Source organism: Xenopus tropicalis, chromosome 10, assembly GCF_000004195.4.
Source record: "Xenopus tropicalis strain Nigerian chromosome 10, UCB_Xtro_10.0, whole genome shotgun sequence".
Classification (NCBI taxonomy): Eukaryota; Metazoa; Chordata; class Amphibia; order Anura; family Pipidae; genus Xenopus; species Xenopus tropicalis.
In genome coordinates, this window is record NC_030686.2 from 26,185,030 (window position 1) to 26,205,623 (window position 20,594).

The 20,594-nt window shown below is 41.7% G+C and overlaps 2 protein-coding genes across 2 annotated transcripts; one reads left to right on the forward strand and one right to left on the reverse strand.

The window, feature by feature from the left end:
- The first annotated feature begins 2,103 nt into the window (after positions 1-2,103).
- tk1 (thymidine kinase 1) lies at positions 2,104-7,380 on the forward strand. The gene is made up of 7 exons (NM_001011452.1): positions 2,104-2,187; positions 4,277-4,308; positions 4,697-4,810; positions 5,375-5,468; positions 5,552-5,641; positions 5,735-5,854; positions 7,041-7,380. Exons 1-7 carry the CDS (start codon positions 2,122-2,124, stop codon positions 7,233-7,235), a joined length of 711 nt encoding a protein of 236 aa, NP_001011452.1. The 5' UTR covers positions 2,104-2,121; the 3' UTR covers positions 7,236-7,380.
- A 4,286-nt stretch (positions 7,381-11,666) lies between these two features.
- syngr2 (synaptogyrin 2) lies at positions 11,667-19,278 on the reverse strand. Its single transcript, NM_001006784.1, is given in 4 exon segments — positions 11,667-13,304; positions 14,410-14,549; positions 14,860-15,097; positions 19,085-19,278. Coding segments are annotated over 4 exon segments (660 nt in total). The 5' UTR covers positions 19,184-19,278; the 3' UTR covers positions 11,667-13,121.
- Positions 19,279-20,594: the final 1,316 nt, after the last annotated feature.

Genomic DNA, 20,594 nt, shown 5'->3' on the forward strand with positions numbered 1-20,594 from the left:
AAATCAGCCAGATCTTGATCGAGCAGGTTTAATTTTTTCTGTTGTATCGGGACTGCATCGGCTCGTTTATGTAGTCCCTGAACCGATGGTGCCTTTGCGGGACATGGAACTATCCGGCACAGCGGGATGCGCTTGCTGTAGCCGGATGTTCTTGCTTCTTCTGCGGCTTCGTTATGCCTCTCCTTGTGCAGCGCGACAGGCCCTTTTATAAGGTTGCGCCTGTGGGTGTGACGTCATTACGCACGGGCACAACCTTATAAAAGGGCCTGTCGCGCTGCACAAGGAGAGGCATAACGAAGCCGCAGACGAAGGCTGCGCCTATGGGAGGTACTGTGAATGGGGGGCTACTGTGATAGGGGGACACTGTGTATTGGGGGGTACTGTGTATTAGGGGCTACTGTTTATAGGGGCACTGTTTATTGGGGGCTACTGTGTATTGGGGGCTACTGTGTATAGGGGGCTACTGTGTATAGGGGGCTACTCTGTATAGGGGGCAATGTATGGGGGCACTGTGTATGGGAGACTACTGTGTATTGGGGGGTACAGTGTATTGGGGGGTACAGTGTATTGGGGGGTACTGTGTATGGGGGGCTACTGTGTATGGGGGGGCTACTGTGTATGGGGGGCTACTGTGTATGGGGGTACTGTGTATGGGGGGGCAAAACTGGTACTTAGTTATAACTCACTTATAACTGACTGCCTTCTCTCTATACTTGTATTTTAATGTAGGAGTTGCTATATTGTTTTCCTTAGGTCGTTCAGTATGAGGGTATAGCACATTTTCGTCTGCGCCCGCCATTTGATCTATATAAAAGGGGTTATTTTTTTAAAAATGGGATGTGGTAATTGGGGCGTGGCCACAAAAGGGGGCGTGGTCAAAAATTGCCGTGCTGCGCGTGCCAAATCTTTTTGTCCCTCTTTTCATTTTTCAAATGTTGGGAGGTATGATATTATACTTCCTGACAATCTGATTAATACTATACAAACAAAGTAGTGAGAAACTGGGCAGTAGCAGTAATAGCAGGTAATATGACAAAGGAGAAAGTCAGAGACCTTCAGCGGGGCATGGAGCCCCTATTAGCTGGGCATGGAGCCCCTATTAGCGGGGCATGGAGCCCCTATTAGCGGGGCATGGAGCCCCTATTAGCTGGGCATGGAGCCCCTATTAGCTGGGCATGGAGCCCCTATTAGCTGGGCATGGAGCTCGTATTAGCTGGGCATGGAGCCCCTATTAGCTGGGCATGGAGCCCCTATTAGCTGGGCATGGAGCCCCTATTAGCGGGGCATGGAGCCCCTATTAGCGGGGCATGGAGCCCCTATTAGCTGGGCATGGAGCCCCTATTAGCGGGGCATGGAGCCCCTATTAGCTAGGCATGGAGCCCCTATTAGCTAGGCATGGAGCCCCTATTAGCGGGGCATGGAGCCCCTATTAGCTGGGCATGGAGCCCCTATTAGCGGGGCATGGAGCCCCTATTAGCGGGGCATGGAGCCCCTATTAGCTGGGAAAGCTCTCTCTGAAAATAAATATCTGCTATTGGCACAATTTTTTTTTTTTTTAAAAATGTATTTTCTTCTATTGCAAAAATTCTTACTTTGGCAAAAGGGACAGAGTTGGGGGGGGTGATTTTATTAAAATTGTGAAGCACTTCTTTAAACATACAGGCTAAGCGTAATACTAGTGCCAAAACGCGTCAGCCATCGTTCTAACAAGTGCCACAACCCACAACAGGATTTCGCTGCGGTATCAGCGGTAGATTTCATTGAAGCGTTCCGCAAGCTTTCCTTCATATTATATGCAACTGACCCTTGCATACTCCCTCGCTAACTGGAAAAGAACATTTACATTACAGGGTCCCACTAGTTACAAATTCATGTTTATTTAATTTTCTTTTCCCGCCACCTCCAACTCGTTTGCCAAACACCAGGCCAACCAGTGAAAGCTGAATCCCCTCCTTCCTCATCTTCATAACAGCGGGGGCTGTAGAATCCCATTGGCTAGCGTACACCATCGCCGCCTGTGATTGGACAGAGCTGCGCGGGAGAATGCACAGACGTTGTATTGAAAGAAGTGACTGTACCGGACACAGTCATTCCCGCGCTCTGCTCTCGCCTGGTACCGATATGAATTGCCTCAACGTACCCGAAATCATGCCAGGCTCGCCCAGCAAATCCCGGGGCCAGATCCAGGTAAGCCGGGCACAGCATTACATTTAGCCATGCAGTTTACTCTCCAGATGACTTGTCATGAAGTGAAGTGATTTGTAGTTCTAGGAGAAACTGGCTGAGCACTCTTGTTATATGACAGCTGCAAGGGAGTTTTTGTGTTGTATCTAGCCTAACACATCTTTATGAGAGGCCCCCTAAAGGGAACGTGTATTAATAGTGGGCTCAGGTGCATGTATAGATTATATTTGCCCTCAGTATTATACACCAAGGGCTGTGAGGCACAACACACTGCATCATGCAGCTCCCAGACATACATCTTGTATATAGACTTACATTTGGGTTAAGTATATATTTAAGTGCAACTGTACAGGGCAGGGACTTTGTTCCTTATTAGTGGGGTTATCATTTTTATATAAGTACCCAAGGGCATGTACCAAATGTGGCAGCCTTAGGGGTTGCACTCTGGTGCCTGGAAAGAACAAAACAAAATATATCCCTGCCCTTGAAGCTTATGGTGTGTGCCAAATAATTCTAGCAGTAAGTGGAAAGACTGCTAAGAATTCTGGTTTTTAGGGTAGTGGCACATATGGCATCATAGGGGCTGGGATTCAAAACAGAACCTGCTATTTCAAGCACACAGAGGCCTAAACAGCCAGGGACAGGCTCCAGAAATAGTGACTGTTTGTGGCATGTACCAAAATCTGCAGATTGGCAGTCTGAGCCTGATATTCAGGGTTATTTTCTAGGGGGGTTTATGGCACACAATGAATTCACTTTCTTTTGTATGTGAGCCCCATAAAGTGTTGGCAAAGACTATTCCCAGTGTCTTAGTACAGGGATCCCCAACCTTTTTTTGCTTGTGAGCCACACTCTGCTGTAAAAAGTGTTGGTGGGCCACACAGGCATGAAAAAGGTTTTTGGGGTTGCCAAATAAGGGCTGTGATTGGCTATTCGATAGCCCCATGTGGGCTGCTAGCCTGCAGGAGGCTCTGCTTGAAGTAAAACTGTGTCTCTGTGATTCCAAAACTTGCCTCCAAGCCAGACATTCAAAAATGAGCACCTGCTTTGAGACCACTGGGAGCAACATCCAAGGGGGTGGGGAGTGACATGTTGCTCAGGAGTCACTGGTTGGGGATCACTGTTGTAGTAGTTGGGATTGGGTATATATCATATGCATTCTTACAGAGTTTATCTATAAATAGAATACTAATGCTGGCAAAGGATGGAATGCAGAATTGTGTTTTGAACAAAGGTTTGACTGAATACACATTCTGTAGATAAAAGGTTCTACATTCCACAACATAGATTCTACATTCTGCCGCACTCACAGGTGGGGAGGAGAGCGGCGTTTATGCTGCTCCTTTGTTCTCCAGCCCCTAGGAAACAAGCAGTATTGTAAAAATCTGGTCTGTGTGCTAATTTTGAAGTAGTTGAAGAGACTGCCATGACTATTTTATTTATTATTTTCATTTTGGGGCCTTTACATTTCACGGTCTTTGGCGAACCTTTGTATGGATACAGGGCCAGAAGACCCGTCCTATTTATAGTGCCATACAATGGTACCTTTATCACATTTTGAAGATAAAATACAGAGAGGTTTGAGTTAGTTTTTACTAAAATTTATTAGAAATCCACTTTAGCAAAGCATTGCTACCACTGGAAATTATTTGGCCATGCAATTGTATGCTGATTTCTGCTGCACTGCTTTGAAAACCTGCTTATGTTTGGAATTTATGACCTGTACAAGTCAGAATTCTGGTATTGGCTCATTCGGGAGACATGGGGCCTTCCAGATCAGTGAAATATAAAATGCTTCTGATATATACTTCTGTATTGTATAGAAATTATTTTTATCATGTTACAGAAGTGGAGTTGCACAAAGACTCTGAGAATGTTAAGGTTGTCCTAACAAAGCAATGGGCAGTTTCAATATGTAAACTAAAAGACAAAATGCCCCAAAGAACACAAAATGCTCAAATTAGCTACATGGTTAATGATAAAAGATGTTAAAAAGTATACATGTCCATCAAATGAAAGTGTATATACCATGACTGCTATAGTTGGTTTGTGTGTTAATTTGTATTTCAAACCCATTTGTTTTTACTTTTAGGTGATATTTGGGCCAATGTTTTCTGGAAAAAGGTGAGTTCAAAGGACCGCGCAATTCTATATTCTCTCTCATGAGCTGTAATCTAGATGTTCCTTATTGAGAACAGTGTGTTGCTATGGCAATGGGGCACGCTACTTCCAATGGGCTAAAGTGCTTTGGAAGGAGGGCAGTAGGGGAATCAGTCTTGGTCTGCGTTGGGACAATTCTTCTTTTTTTTTTTTTTTTTTTTTTTTTTTTTTGAATGGATGGTGGTGCTGTTTGGTATTTGCTCACATTGCATCCATTTTTAGAGTGCTGCAGTATGTATTATAGTAAGCCTTTTTAAAAAAGTATGTTTATTGTCCTTTAACTGCTGTATGTCATCGCATGAGACTGCTTATTTTCCTATTCTGCTGAACAAATTTTCTGTATATTTTACAGCACAGAGCTGATGCGCAGAGTGCGACGGTTTCAGATTGCACAGTACAAGTGCATGCTTATAAAGTATGCGAAAGATACACGCTACAGCAAAGAGCATCTTGCTACACATGACCAGTAAGCAATTTTACACATTCTGTATTGTTAAGCTCATCTTATCTACATATAGAAATATCGCATATCATTGGTTGTGGTACATTTGTATTTACTGATTTTAAAAAGCATGCCCAAAAATCATATAGGACTGCACTGGGTAACATGGTAACAATTGTTATGGGCTATAATTGCCAGGACCTTCATGGTGTAGAGTATGGTTTATATGTTTTTGGCAAATAACACTTTTTGGGAATTCACAGAAGTGTAGTTACCTTAAAATATGAGTTAAAGTGGAGCAAAATTAATTTACCCCACAAAATCATCTAAATACAAATTAACAAAAGTAGACGGTACTGTTTTATTGATTAAAATGGAGTCGATGGAAGATGGCCTTCCCCTAATTTAAAGCTTTTTGGAGAAAGGGTTTCCAGCTAATGCATTCCATAACTGTACTACTTTTACAGAGGACTTCAGTGCTTCTTTGTTCCAAACCATGTAGAGTATTTTTACATTGCTGTGCCCATCCTTTTTAAAGCAACTGTTAAGTATAGAGATTGAGATGTTAATGCTTGTTTGTCCTTGCAGGAACACAATGGCAGCTGTATCTGCCTGCCAGTTGCGTGATGTTTCCGCTGAAGCTTTGGCCTGTTCTGTTATAGGAATAGATGAAGGACAGTTTGTGAGTATTTCCTGATTTAACTTTAAAGTTCGTTCTTCACCTGACTTCTGATGACCGATAATAAAACTTCTGTTCTCATTCAGTTCCCTGACATTGTAGATTTTTGTGAGGAAATGGCAAATCGTGGAAAGACTATGATTGTAGCAGCTCTGGATGGCACATTTCAGAGGAAGGTTAGTTGTAGTTACAAGTATAAGAATGCAATGTGTTGTGCTTTTTACATGGGTTTTAAGTGGCCCTTACCACCTTTTTGTGCACATTTTTAGGCATTTGGAAACATCTTGAATTTGGTGCCTTTGGCAGAAAGTGTTGTAAAACTCAACTCTGTTTGCATGGAGTGTTATCGGGAGGCTGCATACACCAAGCGGCTAGGGGCAGAAAAGGAGGTATGTAAATAGTCTTCTGGAGGTATTATTTATGTCCTTGTCTGCATGTGAGCTATTTGTGCATCAAAAAATGCCAGCTACGTTTTCTATAGACAGATAGCAAAATTATTGCAAATATTTTGCTTCACAGGTAAATCCAATAAATTGCATTATTTCTGTTATGTTATTGTACTTTAAATACAGGTAATGTGCAAATAATTTTTTCCTTGTACTTAATTTCATACACACAAATGGTGTGGCCATATTGCTTAATTTGGTTTAGATATATTCATAGGGGCATATTTATTATAGAGTATAAACCAACATCACCGGTGATGTTGCCCATAGCAACCAATCAAATCTTTGCTTTTATTTGCTAACTTGTAGGTGACCATCCAAATTGAATTGCTGATCGGTTGCTATAGGGAACATCGCCAGTAATGTTGCCTTACACACTGTAATATGCCCCTACTGTATATTCTCATGTTAATCTTCAATTGATGTGGGTTTTGTAATGGCCATTGAGGCAGGAGGTAAAAGAATTAATGTTAATTTTAATTAGGCCAAATTTCAGCTAGTGTCCTGTAGGTTATGAGCCTGCAGACCAGAAAGGGATTTAAAATGCAGGTCCCTATATAGGCATTTTCCACATTCATTCCTTCCTTCCCTCCCACTCTTAAATTATGTCCTTTACAGTTTCATTGTAACCTCATTTTTTTTATTCTATCACAGTGAGTGGGTGAAGCTGCGTAATTTCCTTTTGTTGCTATATGATAAAATGGCAGTTTTAGTTTGAGTCTTAAGTTGTATCCATTCTAAAAGCCCTCAGTAATCCTGATGCTGCCTCCTTTATTTGCCACAATAGTTTTGCATATTACGAGCTAAAAAGAAAAATATATATTAGGGGCCAGTGACATGTGGCAGTCGGGCAGATTTGGATGGAAAAAATTGGCCGGCACTTTGGGTGTGGGTTGTCATTGCCCAGCCACAGCCTGTGGAGCCTGGCTCCACAAAAGCTAGCCTCATCATTGGTGGCATAATGTTTATGGGCTGGTTTGGGTTGGGACAGGTGTCTTAAAAGCCTCTTTTCAACCTCAGACTGGGTAAGGCCTAGGTTGAGAAGGCTGCAGGTTATGGTGTGTGCAGGTCCCCATCTCATAGAATCAGATTTAATTTTTTTTTTCTCCTTTTTCTGCATTGTGTGCAGGTGGAAGTTATTGGAGGAGCTGAAAAATATCACTCAGTCTGCAGACTTTGCTTCTTCAAAAACCAGCAGCTCCCGGTAGAGAAGGAGAATGTGCTTTCTCATAATGCACTAGACACCATTTCCTTAAAGCTTAGTAACAAGCTGCAAACAGCTTGTTCCCCACGCAAGCCACTTGCACAACGACAATGCTTGTAATGGACTGTACAGCTAACTTACTGTATTGCTTAATGTGTATAATGTATGTTTTTTTTAAGACTTATTTTAATTTTTTTTGTATATGTTTTACGTGCATATCTGTATTTACATTAATATTGGCTTCTAAATGGAGATCTTGCTCTTTTGTGCTGTCTTGTTATTTATTTAAATGTCCCTAAAAGCTTAAGGTCCCCATACACGCTGATATCCCCACCTACGGTGGGGCCAAACGATCAAATTATACTGGCGGCAAGGGGCAGTCTGTTCGGGGACCGCATCAACGAGCCGATGCGGCCCCCGATCCGACGGAATTTTCTAACCTGGCCGATCGAGATCTGGCCAATTTCAGGCCAGATATCGGTCGGCTAGGACCCTCGTTTCTGCCCCTACACGGGCAGATAAGCTGCAGAATCGGTCTAAGGGACTGATATCGGCAGCTACAATCTGCCCGTGTATGGGGACCTTTAGTGTAAGAAAGGAAACGACAATGTGTAGTAAATGTTCTTACCTCTTTCTTATCTTGAATTGAACTAAACCCCTGTAAGATGTGACGGATTGCCAAAATACATTCTACAAGTTTGATGTGGTTGTATAGGTCAAAAATCATGTGTTAAAATGCATGAAAGATTTGTCATCTGACACAACATGCCTGTTGGAAGATCAGATGGAGATCCTGACCCAAAAATCTGATCAAAATCTCCCATGGAGTTTATCCCGTTATTATGCAAGGGGACAGTGATAATTCAGAGCTAGAACAATAGAGAGGATGTTTTCTACATCCAGTGGGGTTAACTTTAAAGATTTATTTTGATTTGGATTGTAAAAACCTTTAAGGAGTCCTACAACCAAAAACTGTTTTTCATGGTAAAAGCAAGATCACTGTATATTTGTAAGTTTGTTACATATATAATACACATACAGAGCTATGAATATCCTGTAAATCTTATCAATATAATTGGTGCTTAGTGATGTATGTTTTGTCAGATGACTCACTGAAACAGGGGGTATTATATTTGTTATATTTTAAACAATAGGATGTTATGAGTTCAATGACCTGTATAAGAAAAGTACTCAGCTTTGTGCCTTTATATGGCTACAAAACTCCTCGGTGACTTATAATATCCTTATATTTTATAACATTATTCACTATATAATAACTTTTACTCTTAGGGATATTAAGGTGAGAACCAGAGTTCCATGGGGGTGGGGGCTTATTAATTAAAAATAAATCCCCATGTTTACCTACAATGCAGAATTAACCCATAATTCCAGACTTACAGCAGGTTCAGACAACAGTGTAAGCAAATTAGTATCTGAATTAGTAAATTCATTGACTTACAATGTGCTAAAGTAACATTTACATGCATTTCAATAGGTGCTAGTCAACTGACTTGCACCTATTGAAATGTATTTTAATGCTGTAGGTGTAGGTACAGCACACCAATAAAAACCAAGAAAGTGCCACTTCCTCAAGATTTAGTTGCAGGGTTTACTTTGCATGCAATTCATCAGCAGGCTAATGTATATGTGGTAATTCTGTCTGTTCTGTTATACAAGGTGAAGTCACATGCAGTGATTAGTTATGACTAATCACCACCTTTCTTTGCCCTAACGTGTCAATAGATTTTAGTCTGGTGGTACTTGATGTTTTCTATACTGAAGTAGAAAACAATGAACATCCCTGTAATAGTAATCAGAGTAGTGGTATCTGCATGTTAGTACATAGGCATGGCATATGTCAGCCTATAAATGCTGGTGTGCATTTTCTAGCTAAAATTTGACCCTTGAGTTCCATTCCTGTCCAACAATTTTAAGCCCACTGGCAGCATATGTGGGGTTTTGGCAATAACCACAGAAAATAATAGCGTTACACATACAGGTGCTTCCTGACATAAATTTAACAGGGGCTCTGCTGCCATGAGGCGAGTTGAGAAACTCTCCTCAGGCAGCAGTGCCCAGCAAGTTACAGGGGCTGGCAAGAAGCCGCTATCAGTAACTTAAAGCCAAACTTCCAATTTTGAAACTGGAATTTCAGCTCTTCTAGTGCAGTGATCGCTTGCTGCACTAGTGATGCGTGCGTGCTCCACGTGGAAAAAAAAAAAACCTAAGCATGAGGGGGTGTTAAAATAATTATATTGGATATAACCAGCATCGCATCAGGGGTCCTAGCCACCTGAGGCGGTGCTGGCTTATATCCAAAATAATGTTCAATGTTACTCACAAACGCTTTTATTGGGGCTGCTGGCTTAATTTAGTGATATCTGCAATCTGCTAGTTGGATGGCAGCTGTCTGATCCTGTTTATTGCAAGAGTTGAAAGCACTATTTATGGATCACAGAGGTAACGCAGCAAGCTTATTTAATATTTTTATTGGCACTCCACAATGTGATAAACAAAAGTATTTCTTGTGAACTAACACCAGCACCTATATAAATGTAACACCCACGCTGTTGCTAACCATGGAACTACAAGGAAAGGGTACAGATATTATCTGTTTGTCTAGTGCACAGAAGTCTGCAGTGCAAAAATCAGCCCCCTTACAATAGTGCTAACAGTTTACACACTTAGTTGAAAAGTATAGAAAGAGGTTAACAATTACTTAAAAATAAAAAAATTACAGGGTACAGTGGTCTTATTGGCCTTTTATTAAAATAGAAACTTTGGTTCTAGTAAAATACTTGATTTAAGCCAGTTTAAGAAATAAAATTCAAATTCTGGCTTACTTTAATGTTACTGATTGGTGAGTGTATAATGCTTGGTGGTGCTTGTTAACTTTGCGTAGCTTACAATTTATTTCAGGGTAAGAACCTACGGAGTTACTTGCCCGCAGTAGATCTCTGCTATTGTGGGCGAGTAACTGCTCCAAAAAGGCTTTTCACTGGCAACAATAGAAGTCTCCGGTGGAAAGCTCTTTGCATCGCTTTGGTTTCCTCCTGCAGGCAATTTTCTGCAACTTCGGAAACTGAAGCGATATGAAAGCTAAATCTTCTTATAGACAAGACAATAGTATACATTAAATAGTGTTGAAGCTAGCAATATCTGTAGTAAGAAGAAATACTGTTTTGTTTTTTTATGGCTATGTTTACATGAGCAGTGTGTGTTTTGTTTTTTTACTTTTGCTTGAACATAATTATCTTGTTTTTAATAGGAATCCTATTAAAAATGTAGAATTTAATACCTGACTCGTTAATTCTCGACATGTGGGCCAACGTCAAGGCTTTATTATTATATTCTGTTTTAGTAACAATATAAAATTTCATTTACTTGCTGGAAATCTTAACTTTTTTTTTTTTGCTTGCTAGCCAGCTTTCTTCTAGGGAAATTCAAACCACTGCCTGGCTGCTAGGGTGAATTGGAACTCAGTAATCAGACAGCTGCTGAACAAAAAGCTAAACACCTCAAATATTAAAAAAACAAAAACTATTTTCCAGGCTTGAATGTGGCATTTCAGGATCTGATTTTAAAAGAAGGAAATCTGTGGACAGTTATCTTTTGTGTAGACAGTTTCTATTATCTTCTGTGCTGTCATTTTGATTAACTCTCTTGTGCACACCATACATACCCCGCCCCAACCAGCCAGATGATAGCAGTGACATCACGGCAGGAAAGCCTTAGAGATGAACTATTCTGTCCAACTAGTGTAGCATGTGGCCATTATAAGTTGCACTTTATTGCACAGCCCTGCAGAATATGGTGACTTTCTATAAATAAATGTTAATAACAAGAGTAACAGATATTTTCACTACTACTATTGCTAAGCAACTGCTGACAGAAGCAAAGTAACAGGTACACATAGGTGTTTTGGCAATTGGATATTATTGTGCTTATATAAGTTGTCTTTGGGTATAGTAGTTGTATACATCACAAAAAATGGTGACGGGGGGGGGGAGTTGCAATTTGAGGCAATAATTAAAGCTGGTTAATATCCATATAATTAGCAACGGTCTGCTATTGTCTTTTTTGGCTAGAAAGCCATATTTACCCATTTTTAAACTAAAGGATATCTCTACAGGTACTAGGACCCTGGGGGCTTCTGGATGAGGGATCTTTCCGTAGTTTGGATCTCCATACCTTAAGTCTACTGAAATCATTTAAACATTAAATGAACCCAATAGGATTGTTTTGCCTCAAATAACCATCTTAATTGAGATCAAGTACAAGGCACTGTTTTATCATTACAGGGAAAAAGGAAATCGATATCGAAAAAAAATAAAATGAAGTCCATAGGAGATGGCCTTTCCCATAATTCAGAGCTTTCTGGATAACAGGTTTCCAGATAATGGATCCCATACCTGTATTTCAAATATACCGGTATGGCATCTAATATCCAAAATGCTTGGGGCGTGTAGTTTTCCAGATAAGGAATTTTTTGTAATTTTGATCTCCATACCATAAGTCTGCTAATTATTTAAACATGAAATAAACCCAATATGGATCCATGCAGTTTAATAATTATCAAGTGTAAGGCACAAAATAATTTTTATAATTTACTTTTTATGGATTCTATAGAAGACAGCTCCCCCTGTACATGGAATCTCATGGATTACCTTATAGTTAGGGACACAAAGAGAAGATTTAGCTATTCAGAATCCCCCCTGGCATTTATATTTAGGATCATTTTTCTTTGTTGCCAAGAGCATTTAGCAGATGCTACAAAGTGAACATTTTATTCAATTTTAGCAAAACCAGAAATCACAAATTTTACCTAAAGTGAATATCTTAGGTAAAAAGTGATTTCTATGCTGTTTTGTTATCTTTGAACAAATATAACTATTTTGCCCACTGTGAATTATTGGGAAGTAAAGTTTGCAGCTTAATCAGATTTGTTTTGTGACATTTATATTCTATACATACAGTATATTGTAAGTCGGTCCCCAAGCTGAGGTAACTGGCAGCGTGCAGTGAATCAGGAGAAAAGAAGATGGGGAGCTACTGGGGCATCTTTGGAGGCACAGCTCTTCCCTACTAAAGGGCTGGGGTTGCCTTGGGCTGGTACAAACACAAAACATAATGTGTAGCATTTCTACTTTACATACATATTCAGTAAGCTTTTTATCTTATAAAAGGTCTTCAAATCAATAAGATGCCCCTACAATAAAATAGCACAGACAACAGGCAGATAAAAGTTTCTATTCCTAATGATATGTAGGCACTTCCCATAGCAGTCCGCTATATCAGAAAAGGAGTACAATGCACTTGTATTGGATGTAATATTTTTGTGGCAACAAACTAGGCTTTACATAGAAGAATTAGTGGCACTGATTCAGAACACACAGCAAGCCTGAAACAGTCTGTAAACCACCAATAAACATTACATACAAGTTATTCCAGTGTACCAACTTGTGCATCATATGCAGGATCAACATTAACATAGCTCTATCTCAATGGCACTGCTTCTTTGCAGAATTTTAAACACTTACAGTAATTTGGCACTAAGAATACTGCTTTGTAGCAGGTAACACCCCAGATATACAAAGAATGACTTAGGTCTAATATAGTGCACAAGAAGTGGTTCTCTGTCTCATGTAAGAATAAGGCCCTTAAATCTCCAGTGACCACAGTAAATGTTTCCTTCCATCCAGATATTTTGCCAATAAAGTATAAACCATTTTACCTTGGGCATGCTAGTAGCCAGGGAAGGATGAGAATGGTACGCACAATGGAGGTGCATTAACTGTTCTAGAAAAGGAAATGTCATTTCCTCGCCTACAGGCCTGTAGGTTGCAAGCAGAGGGCCCTTAAGCATAGTAATCTCAGCAGAGCCTGATCCAGAAAATGCAAAGAACATGTTACAAACTGGCTGCCTTGTGTTCAGACTTGTGTATGTTTGAATGGCTTTTTATTCCTTCCGTAGCCACTCCAGTCTGGCCAATTTAAATGTCTTGTTTAGTAGTCTGGTGGCGGCTGATACTCTCCTGCCTCCCTGCTGTTGGTGAAGGGTGGGCTTTGATAGTTGTCACTGGCTCCAGTAGGGTAGCTGGGATAAGAGTCCTGAGTAGGATCAACATAATCTGGGTTGAAATCTGCACCCTGTTTGTACCTCTTGTATGCCAAGACAGCAAGTGGTATCTTAAATAAAAAGAAAAATAATTTTAAAGAGAGATAGACAATACAGTAATTAATAAATGTAAATTTATAATGTTATCACGAAGGAAATCCGTTTAAAAAGCACGAGCCTGAAGTTAGTGCTACTGGCACTAACATGGACGCAATGTCACGTGGCAAAAAGCAGTTAAGGCAACGGACAGATGAGCCAACATGTTTGATTGGTTATAGGTGTCCCTTTAAGTTATAAATGTTGTGTTCTGATGTCAGAACATGTTGTTTATAAGGCTGGTGCAATAAGAAAATCCCATACTGGTGATTATATACAGTTTCATTAAAAAGAGCAAGAGGTAGACACTGCACACTCTGAAATGCTCCAACCCAGGGTATTTTTTTTCATATCCATGTTGTTGTAGCCCTGCACAGTATGGCTCCAGGAAGCTTACACAAACACATGACTTAAGTCATGTGTTTGTGTAAGCTTCCTGGAGCCATACTGTGCAGGGCACCAGGGCCAAACAATCGGATTTTTTTTTTTTTAAGCTACTTGCTACCCGATATCGCCCACCCGTAGGTGGGGATATCGGGTGAAGATCCGCTCGCTTGGCGACATCGCCAAGTGAGCGGATCTTATAGTGTACGGGGACCTTTAGTGGGGCATAAGCACAATAAGCCCCAGCTCGCTCATTTATGTGCATGTGTAGGAGGTAAGATTGTGGGGCATGCCCTTCACTCCTACACATAATGAGAAAGTTGGGAGACTCGCTTATAATGCAAATGTGTGTCACCAAACATGGACCCCTGAACCAGTAGCTCCCTCACAGCATTTTCTAGAGTGCAAGCTCTATTACCACGCACCTCCGGTGGGGTAAACAATTCTCTTATGATAGGTGTCCTTTAATGATGGCAAAACCCTTAAGAATGCATAGGATTGTGCTCTTGGAATAACATTACTGCACAGGAACAGTTATTTTTGTATATACAAATATACCATATATAAACCATGAAAGATACAGCCAACAGGGACAAGGGCACTCCCATAACAAAAGTCTTTCATCCCATAAACGATTAGTTGCATCTACAGAGTATTTGTACTCTCTATCAGACAGTGATAGCTCACTTCACTTACCCAACTTATGATGGAAAAGAAGCTGAATGCAATGGCTGCTCGAGCATTGTCCTCTCCAGTAAGTATACCGTCTGTGGTTGACACTGCCCACTGATTTGCTAGGAAGCAGAAGCCCACAAACCAGAGGAAACTCCATAGTGCTATTAGAAAGAGATTAAAGTCAAAACACACTTCACATTACCAACACAAAACCATAGATTTCCATCATTCTCTCAATATGTCTGAATTTGTTTCCATGAAGGAACAAGCTGGCACACTTTGGTCCATCTGAGGCAATTTGGACACATACCCCAGCATTTATCTGCCCAAACTGACAAAAGCCTTGAAGTTTGACACTTTGAAAGCTTAGACCAGTAGCAGTTCATACTCCAACATTTTAATTTTGCCCTACTTTTTTTTTTAAAACTTAGTCAATTTTCTACTCCTACTACTACGGAAATAGTTACTCACTAGAGAAGCCCAGGTCAGCCAGAACTATGTATTTGCGGTAGTTGGCGTTGCTCAGGGTCTGCAGGTAAATATCCAGAAACAAGAAGAGGATACAAGCGAGGAAGGCCAGAAACCCAATGCCCACCCCATAGTGGCAGGCGTCATTGTTTTTATTGAATATGCAGGTTAATTTACTCTCATTTGGGATATTTGTGTAACCATCTGATACAATGCAAGCAAAGACAATGAGAGCAAAGATCTGTAAGGAGAGAACAAAAACATGTTAATCAATTATTACCAGCCTACATTTCCAGACAGAAATAAAGTGTAGAGCTCCATAAACAGCATCATTTTGTACACCGGAGCTTACTATCTAGGATGGGGAGCTACAGGGGGCATTTTTGGTGACAGAGATCTTCGCTGCTCTTAAAAAGGGCTGGGTGTTGCCTTGGGATGGTAAAGAAAACAAAAACATCATGTACAGCACTTATACCTTAAGCTGGCCATACACGCACCGATAATATTGTACGAAACCTTGTTTCGTACGATATTCGGAGCGTGTATAGTATGTCGGCGAGTCGACCGATATCGCAGGAAGCTGCGATAGAAGGCGCCTGACCAAAATATCCCTTCAGCGCTGAATCGGCAGAAGGAGGTAGAAACCCTATAGTTTCTACCTCCTTACCTGCCGATTCAGCCCTGAATGGTGTGTGGCGGATCTGATCGCCACGTGTATGGCCAGCTTAACCCTTTGTTAAGCTTTAGTTCTCTTTTAAGACTTTTCTGATCCTGAGGTTTCTCCTGTGTCTTTAGACTTTACCAACGGGACAAACTGCAACAAAGTCTAAGCACAAGGTGCTACTATCCATGACCCTTACTTACTACTTTTATTTGTATGTTATTGAGTTGACTGGCAGAATTGTGCCAGCAAACACTATAACAATAACAATATATTAGGATGGAAGAAGCAACAATAAGCAGTGGGTAGGGTTTGCTGACCCGGGGGGGGTGCATAATTAATGGAGCAACACATCATTGTAGCATTTGTAAAGAATGCCAAGGGCTGGTCATATTTCCCCAGTTGTCTGAAGGTGAACCCCTATTTTAAACAGACCCTTGAAAATACAAGCACTGCCAAAATCCACTGATAAGCTGTTGCCCAAAAAAATTATTAAATTATTCATGTTGAGTGACCCTCTGAAAACTTTTGCAACTTTCATTCATTCTTTTTTTTTGTGCTTTCTTATCCTGAAGGGACAGTCACACCAACTTAGCTCATATTGCATGTCTCACTGGTACTATAAACAGGGTATTCCACCACATATGAATGGACTTGTTATCAAGACAAACTTAACATATAATCAAGAAAAGCTATCATTTATGGTAAGAAGGGCATAGCTTGGGGTTCTAAGAAAAAAGGGAAATTTGGGGGGGGGGGGGGGGGAGATAAAACACAGGGCTAGGTAATTACACAGTTAACACTATTCACACAATTTAATTTAAGAATAGAACGAAACCAAAGTCTAGTTACTGTTACTAGTGAATAAGCCCCACATTCCTGCCCAGTCACCACACTGTAACACAAACATTTTGACCAACAGAACTAAATGCATGTCAATTCCACAGTCAGAAACAATGGTGCTGAACAGACATGCTACTCATACAGTGCCATGGCAAAATGTTCAGTGAGTGGCCCCTATCTTCCTAGGAACTGCACCTTTTGTTGGCAGAATATTACTGTTGCTGCTTCAAGCCTGCATCCCCTAATAATTCTAAACTCTCTCAAACAATAGATTTTATAAGAAAGACTGCAAGCCCATAGTTTCCTTTGTAATCAAAAACTTGCATATTAATAAAAATTAAAAGTACCTACAAGAAAAAGAAACCCAGGCAAAACCCCTAATGTAATGTCTCAGTACTGGGAAAACTGAGTGCCTTTTTTAATCCCATTTTTTTTTTTTACACAGACTGTAAGCATTTTTCTTCACACTAAACTTGCCAAACCCTACACACTTTCAGCCATTTAGCAATCCTGCCTGTAAACTGGTTTAATTCAAGCTTTTTTTTTTTTTTTCTTGTAGATTGGTGCTGTCGAACTGGAAGACCAGGAGCTGGCCCTATAAACATTTTTTGTGACCCCCCCCATGTCACCATAAATATAATAATGTAAAAAATGTGAAAATTGTTTGGCCCTTAAATACAGTTTGGCAAATAATCTCCCACTACGAGAAAAAAGATGCACAGGTTTGATCTGGATCAGGGATTCAAACCTATGGGTCACGACCCAAGAATGTGTTCCCATGCGGACTATGGAAGGTTCCCATGATCTCACTTAATAGAAGGAAATTTCCCCCTACAGTGGGACATTGTATTTATAGGCACAACATGTTTTAAACTAATATTTGGGCTGAAAACCTAATGAATCAATTTAGGATCCCTGACAAATGGGAACCATAATAATCTAACTCAGATTACTGAGGTTACAGACAGGCGCCAGTTCCCCACTGAAGAAGAGTACTGTTTGTATTCGAAATGTTAATATGAAACAAGTTTTTTCAACAACTTTTTTGCTTTTGCAAGTCCCTGCGGTACTCTTTCTCTATGTCTATTTTTTGACATGTACCCAGGCCTGTTATATATATATATATATATATATATATATATATATATATATATAAAACAGTCCACACGACAGCACCACACTCCAAAATCTGCTGCTCTGCAGTTGCCCCTGTGCACGGGATATCATATAGATATCAAAATAAAACAGCCAGCACCAAGGGTCTTTGTGTTTCAAAAAATCTCTCGTGTATTAAAATTGCATGTACAACCGACAATCGGTTGTACATGCAATTTTAATACACGAGAGATTTTTTGAAACACAAAGACCCTTGGTGCTGGCTGTTTTATTTTGATATATATATATATATACATGTCCCTGACGAAAGCTCCTGTGTGGAGCTGAAACGTTGGAATTAATAAACCTCTGATGCAATTAATTTTCGTTTGATCCAGTGACTTCTATTTGCAAACCCTGTGTGTGCCGTCATTTGAGCCTGTATATATACATATATATATATATAGGGCTGGGGTTAATAAGAAATGATCATCTATCACTTTCATTCTAACAGAGCTGTAACACTTTAACATATCTGTATAACTTTTAGACAGGACTTGCATGTGTCATTATATTCAATTATGCATTTGCTTTAGAGGCACAATCATCACTTGAATAAATATTTGTGATGGCGCCACACAGGCTTAGGGAAGGAACATCCAGCTGGCAGCATACTGCTATCTGGTGCCACACGCGGGCAACCAAACTGCACTCCGGGGGCCACTGGCTGGATCAGTCACTAGGCAGCGGTGTACCTTCACATTTCCAGGTCAGTCAGTAATCCCACACACAGGCAAACCTGTAATATTAATGCAAGCCTGATAAATGGATAATTCTGAGGAGACTACAGGGTTGTAGAGTGTTTATATCCTTAGTGCCACAGGCTGGGGAACTCGTGGAAACACATGAGACTATGGGGTTAGCAGGGGCTCCACACAAAAGCCTGGTTTAACCACTGACATCAATGTACCCCTTCAACCCAAAGCTGCTGGGGAGAAGGGTGACAGGAAACAGTCAGACTGAGTTTCCAGAGGGACAGCTACTTCCCTTTATTAGACTATAAGCCAGAGAGAAGGCAGCGGCGAGACTTCAGGTAACAACACGTCACACTGTAAGCCAGGCAGCCGGATACGTATCCGCCCCTCTCTCTCTCGGCCCTGCAGCGGGGCGGCTCTATGTCAGCAGTCGCCGCTGGGTACAGACTCCCACGGCAGCGAAGGGGTCGCGGCTCTAGCCCAATTAGACCTCTGTAAACACATGCATCACATGACTCTGGGCCTGGCATGTGACCCTCAGCCCAAGCATGTGACTCTGGGTGGGGGGAATCTACTACATTGCACTTGCGCTAAAGTATGTGCCGAACGCTTGCCAGATATCATTGCATTACCGCTCCCATCGTCCTCAGCGCTAGGGATGACTATACAGAATTAAACGTAGGGGCAAGGGAAACACTGTCATGTTTACGAACTAAAATAATTAAGGCTGGTATTGTGGCTGAACTCAGCTGCTGGGACACAGTGCGAATGAATACAATGTAACAGCAGTGAGCTGCCCAGACAGGTGGCGTATGTGGCCCCGGCGGCGGGGCATTTCACTTCCTGACAGGGAACTTGTATGTTTGCTACTTACGCAGCTGATGATTCTCAGTATCGTCTCCGGCCGCTTAAGAAAGTTTTCTAGGCTGAAGCTGCCTCCAGCTTTCGGTGCCCCGTACGCCCCGCTCTCCATTCTGCTTCCCTGTCCCGTAACAAACTTCCGTGTGACAGAATATAACCCGCCCGCACAGAGCGTTACAGGGCGTGGCTCCAGGCGGCGAGAGTCTGTGCGGGCAGGGGCCAATGGGGAGCGGAGAGAGGGATTGTTAGTAGCACTGAGCGTCACCTCATTTCACTATTGGAACTCTCTCGTTGAGACGTTGCTATCGAAATATCAGTAGTGTATTTTAATTTAAAATCCAGTGTGTCTTACTGTGGTGTAAGTGGTATGGGGAAGATATGGTGCCTTTAGTATCAGAGAGGGTAGCAGTCTTATAGAAGGGAGTCAGTATGGTAGGAGGAGGGTGCCTATAGTGGTTTAAGGGTATAATAGCCTCTGGGGTGGGAGTGTGCCTGTGGAATAACAGGTATGGGAGTGGCAGGTGGTGCATATGGTAGGATTGCTTTATAATAACCCGTGGAACAGGAACATTGCTGTGGCACAACAGGCATAGTAGGGAGAGATCGTGCCTATAGTAGCAGTGGGATAATAGCCTCTGGGAAGGGGCTGTGGCTGTGGGATAGCAGGTATAGTAGGGAGAGATGGTGCCTATAGTAGCAGTGGGGGGATAATAGCCTCTGGGAAGGGGCTGTGGCTGTGGGATAGCAGGTATAGTAGGGAGAGATGGTGCCTATAGTAGCAGTGGGGGGATAATAGCCTCTGGGAAGGGACTGTGACTGGGATAGCAGGTATAGTAGGGAGAGATGGTGCCTATAGTAGCAGTGGGGATAATAACCTCTGGGAAGGGACTGGGGCTGTGGGATAGCAGGTATAGTAGAGAGAGATGGTACCTATAGTAGCAGTGGGGGGATAATAACCTCTGGGAAGGGACTGTGACTGTGGGATAGCAGGTATAGTAGGGAGAGATGGTGCCTATAGTAGCAGTGGGGGGATAATAGCCTCTGGGAAGGGACTGAGGTTGTGGGATAGCAGGTATAGTAGGGAGAGATGGTGCCTATAGTAGCAGTGGGGGGATAATAGCCTCCGGGAAGGGACTGAGGTTGTGGGATAGCAGGTATAGTAGGGAGAGATGGTGCCTATAGTAGTAGTGGGGGAATAATAGCCTCTGGGAAGGGACTGTGGCTGTGGGATAGCAGGTATAGTAGGGAGAGATGGTGCCTATAGTAGCAGTGGGGGGATAATAGCCTCTGGGAAGGGACTGAGGTTGTGGGATAGCAGGTATAGTAGGGAGAGATGGTGCCTATAGTAGCAGTGGGGGGATAATAGCCTCTGGGAAGGGACTGAGGTTGTGGGATAGCAGGTATAGAAGGGAGAGATGGTGCCTATAGTAGCAGTGGGGGGATAATAGCCTCTGGGAAGGGACTGTGGCTGTGGGATAGCAGGTATAGTAGGGAGAGATGGTGCCTATAGTAGCAGTGGGGGG